Source organism: Lepidochelys kempii, chromosome 17 (genome assembly GCF_965140285.1).
Source record: "Lepidochelys kempii isolate rLepKem1 chromosome 17, rLepKem1.hap1, whole genome shotgun sequence".
In the NCBI taxonomy this organism is placed as follows: Eukaryota; Metazoa; Chordata; order Testudines; family Cheloniidae; genus Lepidochelys; species Lepidochelys kempii.
In genome coordinates this window covers 21,850,650-21,858,815 of record NC_136396.1, presented here as the reverse complement: position 1 = coordinate 21,858,815, position 8,166 = coordinate 21,850,650, and the positions used below count along the sequence as shown (strand labels likewise).

The following is an 8,166-nucleotide window of genomic DNA, read 5'->3' as shown; positions in this document are numbered from 1 at the left end:
AAATAGCAATTATAGATATGCACAAATGGAAGTTCGTTAGCAATGGTTATAAATTAGCTGTCATGACATGAAGAGAAGCTAAAGGTATATGTGAAAAATCTATGGCCAATAGAGCTAAGGACAATAAGAAGGAATTTTTAAATACATCAGGAACAAAAGAGAACCTAGAAGTGGTATCAGTCTACTAAATATAGATCATAAAGTCGTCAGTAGTGATGCAGAAAAGGCAGAGTTCAATTAATGTTTCTTTCCTGTGCTCAGGCACAAGCTGAATGACATAGTCACAACATACATGATGAAACACTCTCCATTGTGACAGTAGCTAAAGAGGATGTTAAGGAGCAACTGTTTAAGCTAAACATTTTCCGATCTGTAGTATCTTTATCAATGATCTGACAGAACGTATGCAATCTTTGCTTGTAAAGTTTGCAGATGAGACAAAAATTGGTGGAGTGATAAAGAATAAGGACTGGTTAATTCCACAGAGTGATGTGAATCAGATGTTAAGGTTGGTTCATTTGAACCACATGTGTTTTAACACAGCTAAAACAAGGCCAGTGTTTCTGATCAACTTAAGCTAAATCAAAATAAGCTACTTGTAAACTCCAGAAGAGGCTGGAGAGCCATGGCATGGTTCAGACACACCCCCTGCCAAACTACAGGATTTGTTAAGACTAGATGGCCCTTATGGTCGCTTCTAACCCTATGATTCTATGAAACTGAAATAAGAATGTCTACACAAATATGCAGCAACTTAATCAGATCAGTTTGGCACTGGTTGAGCTAAAGGTATTAGTCTCCAGGTAAACAAGTCCTAGTTTCCTGTCAAAAATATCATTGGCTATTCCAAAAATATCTAGAAGGAATGAGAACCAATGTGCAAAGATATCCAGCGGATGCTAAGATTGCGAAGTAAAAATGAAAGGCTCCTGCAGACATGGGTCTCCGAATGAGGCTCTGGAGAAGAGCATTTAATCGTGGGCCTTTGTGGGGAGTGGTGAGGATGACATTAAATCGGACGGCAGCGACCGAAGAAGGCAATGGAGCATGAGCCAACTTGGTCTAGGGGACATTCCTGCAGTTAGTCTGGCAAATGCATTTCCAGCTTGCCCTCTCCAGCCATCTCTGGTGGTTACTTAGGGTTGTTAGTTGTATGGTCCCAGGAAAGGCAAGCGCTGCTCATGCTCACTCGCTCCTAGGGTGACCAGACGTCCCGATAAAATCGGGACTGTCCCGATATTGAGTTGTTTGTCCCGCGTCCCAACCGATGTACGGTGGGGATGCCATTTGTCCTGATATTTTTGCTCGGGGCTGGAGGAGTACACTGGCAAGTGCTCACCTGGGGTCCCGGTGGTGCTTATTTGGGGCGGCTCCCAGGAAACGGCTGGCAGCAGGACCCTGCGGCCCCTAGGCACAGGGGCGGCCAGGGTTGTGTGTGTCTGCGTGCTGCACCTACCACAAGTGCTGGCTCCATCGCGGCCAGGGCGCAGCCCCCCCCCCCCCCGCTGCGTCCCCAAGTAAGTCCCGTCCCCACAGCTTCCAGCCAGTGGCAGCTGGAGCCCGTGCCTGTGGCTGGCGCAGCACGTGGCGTGGAGACCCCGCTGGCCACTGCTGACCCTAGGAGCCAGAGGAACCTGCCAGGGGCTTGCCAGTGGGTGGGAACCGTCCCTCCGGTAAGCGGTGGGGCTGCTGCGGAGCAGGGGCCATGCACCCCCAACCCGCGACTTCTTCAGGCTGCGTATCCCCCTTCCCCCATGGCTGCAGTGGGGTGGGGGCTGTGAGCCTGTGTCCGCCCTCCCCCACGTGTGCCGATATTTTATCCTTGTCATCTGGTCACCCTACTCGCTCCACCTCCGAATGACTTTCCTTGGCCCTTCTCTCCCCCAGTGGAGAGATGCAAGAGGCCAAAGTCTCTGCCGCTGTGACCCGGCACAGCTCTACTGACTGCACGGGGGCACTGCCAGCTGACACCAGCAGAGATCTGGCCCAAGGGTGTCCTGCCTCTGTGGGAGTCTCCGGGACCTGGAGCCCAGGATACTTACTCAGAAAACATCGTGTGAAAAACAGCCCGTTGGCCTTGGTTTCTCCCCCTCCCCTCCCGGCACTCTAAGGCCCCGGGCGGTAGGACTCTGTCTGTTTGCCTACAAGGGGACGTTGTGCTTGAGGCCACCCTTGGCCAATTTGTGCTGCCCTTGTAAGGGGAGAGTTGGCCCCTCACTAAAACTCAGTGGCGGGGGGGCTGTTTTGGTTGCTAGCTCCCAGTACCGAAAGAAAGGGGAAGGGTCGATGGGAAATCAGGACCCTGAGACTGATAGTCCCCAGGAACAATGGGGAGAGGCCAACGCCGGATTGACATGGGGCCAGGATAATCAGAGAGTCAGGAGGCCAGGGGGGTCCCGTCCTCCGTGTGAGCTGGATTTGCCTGGGGCAGACAGAGTGGGGCCGAGGTCAGGAGCGAGCCGGGGCCCGAGCTGAGCGGGGGAACCGGGCCGTGCCAGCCAGAGGGGCCAGAGAAGCAGCCCTGGGAGCTGGAGGCAGAGCAGCAGCCGTGCTGAGGCCGTGGAGCTGGGGCTGGGGCAGTCTGGAGCCGGGTGCGGTGAGCAGCTGGGGAGAGTGAGGGGGACTCTGGGCAGTGGACCCAGGGCAGGGAGATGCCCCTGGCAGAGAGGCTCTGCAGGCCATACTCGGAGGGGGCTCGTAACCCTGACCGGTGGGGGGGGGGGGAAAGAAGGATCCTGCCACCTAGAGCCTGAGAGCGTGTGGCCACCGCCAGAGCAAGTATCCGACCGGCAACATCCCTGCAGCACAGTCAGGGCCTGGGCAGAAGGCCTGGGACATGTGAGGGACAGACTGAACTGCTCTGACATCCCAGAAACACTGGTTGGGACGTCCCCAGGCCACAGAGCAGGGTGACGGGTTTTCCTTTAACCTTTCCCAGTTTTTCCTTATTTTTTTTAATTGATTGCTGTTTAAGAAGTTGTATTTGCTTTGTATGTAATGATCAGTGGGTCAGGGAAGTGCCCAGTGCAGAGAGAGCACCCCGGAGTGGGGACACCCTAGCCCGTGCCTAAGTGACCACGACAAGGTTGGGGGTTGAGCCTTCCAGAAATCCAGGGCCCAGCCTTGTTGGGGTTATGAGGACTCTGCCAGACAGGAGAGTGGAAGGGGAGACCTTGAGGTCAGGCAGGCCTCTGGGTAAAGGGAGTGGAAGCGAGGACTCAGATCCTTTCGCTAGCCCATTTCACCGGGGTAATGTATAAGCCAGGAAAGTTCCCCACAATCGTGGGACCATTCCCCCGCTTACACACTGACCAACTCTGAGAGCTTTTGCCAGAGGATGTTGTGAAGGCTGAGACGATAACAGAGTTCAAAAAAGAACTAGCTAAGTTCCTGGAGGATCGGTCCATCAATGGCTATTAGGCAGGATGGGCAGGGATGGTGTCCCTCACCTATGTTTGCCAGAAACTGGGAATGGATCACTTGATTACCTGATCTGTTCACTCCCTCTGGGGCACCTGGCATTGGCCACTGTCGGAAGACAGGACACTGGGCTCAATGGACCTTTGGTCTGACCCAGTGTGGATGTTCTTATGTTCTTAAGGAGTGGCTCTTCTGTTTTAAGGTATGCTCGATGCAGGACCTGTGGTGATACATACAGTGATTGCTTCATATCCTTTCCCCTCAACGTCCCTCCTGCTGCTGTGTTGAAACTGACCTCAGCTCGTTGCAAGGACTATTCTTGTACATCCTGAGGTGAGGCATAGCTACTGTCACTCCTTCACCAGTGACTGGTGGCCATGCAGCTGATGTCACGGAACAGGCAGGAAACCTCACTGGTCCCCTATAAAAACAGGGGCTTGTCCCGGGGGGTCAGTATCAGAGGTTAGAAAGAGTCCCTGCTCTGCTTCTGCTCCTACGGTTCATCCCTCACCTGACAGCAACATGAAGGTCTCTATGGCTGCTCTCGCCATTCTCCTCATTGCTGCCTTCTGCTCCCTGGCCTCCTCTGCCCCACGTGAGTCCAGCTTCTCTCTGTCCTTGCAGGGTTCTTCTGCTGAAAGGCGACAACTTTGCAGCTCAGCCTTTAAAGGTGACCTGTAAGGATTTAATATAACAGGGCTTTATGGCCTCTTCTGCTTCTTTGGGATAGAGGGAAGCCATCTGGAAGATCTGCTGTTAAATATTGTCTTAGAAATATTGGGATTATCAATTTGGATCTTCCCAGGTTTCGCTGGAGGACTTTGAGAGGGCGCCTGGAGATGGTGCTTGTGAGCTCTCACCTTACATGAAGGAGTGGGGCAAATGGGTGTTGAATCTTTACCAAAGATGTCCTTTGTCACTAGGGTTCATTAGGTGTCGGAGTTAAAGGGAAATTAATGAAAAGAAACCCAGACCTGTAAAGGCTCTGGCCAGGACCCCTCCTGCTTTCACTTGCTCCCTATTCAGTGTGATGCTGTCACTTCATCACAGAGATAATCCGAGCCTGTCGCTGCGCTGAATGGAAACAAATCCGACGAGGTCTCCAGACTTGTTAAGGAGGAAAAGCCGCAGATCGCTAGTGCAGGGGGCGACTGTCACTGGCCAGGCCATGCCTCCGCGAGGAATCATGGACGCTCACCTCCAGCTTTTCAATCTCTTTCAGTTGGTTCAGACACGACCGTCTGCTGCTTCAGCTACGCCTCCCGGAAGCTGCCCCAGCGCCACCTGAAGGACTATTTCTACACCAGCGGGAAGTGCTCTCAGCCAGCTGTCGTGTGAGTACTAGCAGAAGGTCTGGGCAGAGGTCTCGGTCAGCCTTCAATCTCTCCCCCATCGCCTCAGGCTGCGTTAGCTTAGGGCGTGTCTACATGGGACAGTTCTACTAGCATAAGCAACTCTGTGAATTTAAGCCACAGTAATTATCCTCAAAAAGAAAAGGAGGACTTGTGGCACCTTAGAGACTAACCAATTTATTAGAGCATGAGCTTTCGTGAGCTACAGCTCACTTCCTCAGATGCATATCGTGGAAACTGCAGCAGGCTTTATATATACACAGAGAATATGAAACAATACCTATTCCCACCCCACTGTCCTGCTGGTAATAGCTTATCTAAAGTGATTTCCAGCACAAATCCAGGTTTTCTCACCCTCCACCCCCCCACACAAATTCACTCTCCTGGTTTAACTCCCTGTGTGGACGCGCTTATTCTGGTGTAAGAGGCTTTTTCAGTGTAGATTATGTTGCTTGGGAAGGGGTTTAGGATAAACTGGAAAAGGGCCACTCTGATGCTGGAATAGGAGTATCTACACTGGGAACGGTGGTTATACTAGGGTCACTATATGGGTCTAACTGGTAAAGCCTTCCCATTTAGACAAACGCCAGGAAAACTTTGCTAATGTGTTATGTTTTAAACACCATTTCACACCTAGTGTAGACAAAGGCAACTGTGTTTAACGTCAGTGGTTTCTGGGGTCACGTACATTGCTTTGGAGTGCATTAAGGCTATATCTACACTGCAGCCTATGTCGGCAAAACGTATGTCGCGCAGGGGTGTGAATATTCCACCCCTCTAATGACATAAGTTACACTGACATAAGCACTTGTGGGGACAGCGCTGTCGGCGGGAGAGCTTCTCCGGCCAACCTAGCTTCTTTTGCTCGCACGGGGGACGTTATTGTGCCAACGGGAGAGCTCCCTTCCGTTGGCAGAGAACGTCTTCACCAGACGCTCTGCAGCGGTGCAGCTGTCTTGGTCCAAGTGCAGTGCTGTCTGTGTAGACATGCACTTAAGCTAAACTCAAATTAGTGCCCATGCCCCGGTTACACTGGGAACAAGACAGGGGATAACTAACTTGCTGTATAAGCAAGCCCTTCATAGAATCATAGGGTTGGAAGGGACCTCAGGAGGTCATCTAGTCCAACCCCCTGCTTGAAGCAGGACCAATCCCCAATTTTTGCCCCAGATCCCTAAATGGCCCCCTCAAGGATTGAACTCACAACCCTGGGTTTAGCAGGCCAATGCTCAAACCACTGAGCTATCCCTCCCCCACAAGCTATCCCTTCGCTAGGGTTAACCCAGAGCAGCTAACACTCTAAACACAGCTGCGCAAGGTGCTAAATTTTGCACAGAAACATGGGAATCGGTTACTCAACACACTGCATTTCCCTAGTCTAGACAGAGCCCATGGGGGAGAGCATGGTGTGTGACTCCCCTCTGCAGCATCCTGCAGCCAAATGCACCAAACGGAGGCTGTTGCTGGGTCAGGGTGGGGGCTCCTGTCACTGAGAGGTGCAGTAGGCAGAAAACTAGGCTGAACTAATACAAGCCACCATTTCCAGTCTCATTCCCACACTAATTGGATCAGTGAGCAGCTGGTCATGCAGGTGTCTCTCTGAATAGACCTCTGAGGTTCTCCAGGCCCTCGCGTGGTTTAATAGGCCACAGTGCAGTCAGGTAGCATGAGGCCTGGGATTCGTAGGCTTGGGAGTCTGGGCTGAGGCTATTCTCCCCTTTGAAAGGTCCTAAACAGGGAGCAGTGAACAAAGGGCCCCCAGGGGTCGTCCCGTGGCCCCAGACCCACCAGGCCCACTTTATTACATCCATCCCCGCATCAGTGTTCTAAGCCCCGGGTCTCTCTCGTGCTACACAGATTTGTCACCAGAAAGAACCAACAAGTCTGCGCCAGTCCGGACACCAAATGGGTCAAGGAATACGTGAATTACCTAGAAATGAAATGAGATGGCTGGGAGCTGATGGAGACCCTGCGCGCTTCCCTGTCCACGGACCACCACCCCTCAGCCCCTAGCAAAGGCCGTCGCTGCACTTTAAGGGCTTGCTGGCACTTTAAAGACATTTTAAGCTATTTTATTTGTATTGTAAAAGAATCACTTCTGTTCTAGATTATCCACCTTTATAGTACAAACCAGGCCCTGAACACCTGTGGTCATTAAAAATCCTATGGCCCTTAAAGGTAGCAGCCTATGAGGCAGTGTGGCCTAGTAGCTAGAGCACTGGACTGGGACTCAGGAGACCTGGGATCTATGGGCAAGTCACTTCCCTGCTTGGTACCTCAGTTTCCCCACCTGTAAAATAGGGATAATGATTCCAATCTCTTTGGTAAAGAGCTTTGAGATCTACTGATGGGAAGTGTTATATAGAAGTTAGGTGTCATTCTTCATCTCCTGGCTAAATTCCAGTTCAGTTAATTCAATTTCATATCCCTAACTTCCTCCTGTGGTTTCAACTGTTTATGGGACTTCCCCTTCCCTTCCTGCCCTAAGTGCTGTGCAGCTGTGGAACTGTTGATGTGCGTTACCCAGAGGTGGCTGCATTCCAGTAACAGGTGAAGTAACTCCTGGCTTGCACCTGTGTGAAGCTATCTGCCAAGTTTGAGAAGCACCTTGGGATCCTTCGGGATGACAGACAGTGAGCAGCAAATAAGCTAATGCTGTAATATTATTGGTCTCTCATTTATCAGGGGGTTGCTGTGGACCAGCAGACCATGCCTTTATGTTTGACACACTGTCACTTGCTGATTTCAAGAAATAAAGATGTTTTTCTCTCTGTGAAATGCCTGGCTGTCTCTCTCTGAGCTCGGAGGTGTTCCAGGTGCGTCCCCGAGTGGCCTGCGTGGCATCCTGTCAGCTACTTGTGCCCAGTCCCATAGATGCATAGATTTGTACAGCCAGAAAGGACCAGTAATCTAGCCTGACCTCCTGATTGCACAGGGACTCCTCATTGAGGCAGCCAGGTGGACGCAGGCAGGCGGAGACCATAAGTGGGAGGGGAGAGCCAGGCTGACTCGAACAGGCTACCTTGCACGTGGGGTGGTGTCTGTGGGTGCATCGGGGAAGCCCCACAGAATGCCCAGCTCAAGGGATTCAGCTGCCCCAGTCCTTCTCCCTCCCATAAAGAGAAGCGAAGGGGAAGGTGTATTGCTGTTTAGCTCTTAGGCTGGCATAGAGGCCACCTAGAGGCTGCATGCCAGCCCTGCAAGGTGACAGCACGTGACCTCCATGCCCAGCCCCTAGACTCCCCCCATACGAAGCCTAATTGTGTAAGGGGGAGCGGGCGTGAATATTTCACCCACTGTCAGGAAAGGATTATTAGCTGAAACCCCCTGCTTCGGGGTTTAATCTAATCTCGAACAACCAGGGCAGGATGAGACCCGCTGCAGGGGCAGATTA

At 51.9% G+C, this 8,166-nt stretch overlaps 1 protein-coding gene across 1 annotated transcript; it reads left to right on the top strand.

The window, feature by feature from the left end:
• Positions 1-3,786: 3,786 nt before the first annotated feature.
• Positions 3,787-7,550, top strand: LOC140899483 (C-C motif chemokine 5). Its single transcript, XM_073315081.2, has 3 exons — positions 3,787-4,015; positions 4,643-4,754; positions 6,630-7,550. Exons 1-3 carry the CDS (start codon positions 3,943-3,945, stop codon positions 6,715-6,717), a joined length of 273 nt encoding a protein of 90 aa, XP_073171182.1. The 5' UTR covers positions 3,787-3,942; the 3' UTR covers positions 6,718-7,550.
• Positions 7,551-8,166: the final 616 nt, after the last annotated feature.

What these genes read in the sequence shown, in the direction of transcription:
- LOC140899483 (XM_073315081.2), top strand. Translation starts at nt 3,943, where the DNA reads ATGAAGGTCTCTATGGCTGCTCTCGCCATTCTCCTCATTGCTGCCTTC. An exon ending in CCTGGCCTCCTCTGCCCCAC is followed by an intron (nt 4,016 to 4,642) that starts GTGAGTCCAGCT and finishes AATCTCTTTCAG; the next exon opens with TTGGTTCAGACACGACCGTC. An exon ending in TGCTCTCAGCCAGCTGTCGT is followed by an intron (nt 4,755 to 6,629) that starts GTGAGTACTAGC and finishes CGTGCTACACAG; the next exon opens with ATTTGTCACCAGAAAGAACC.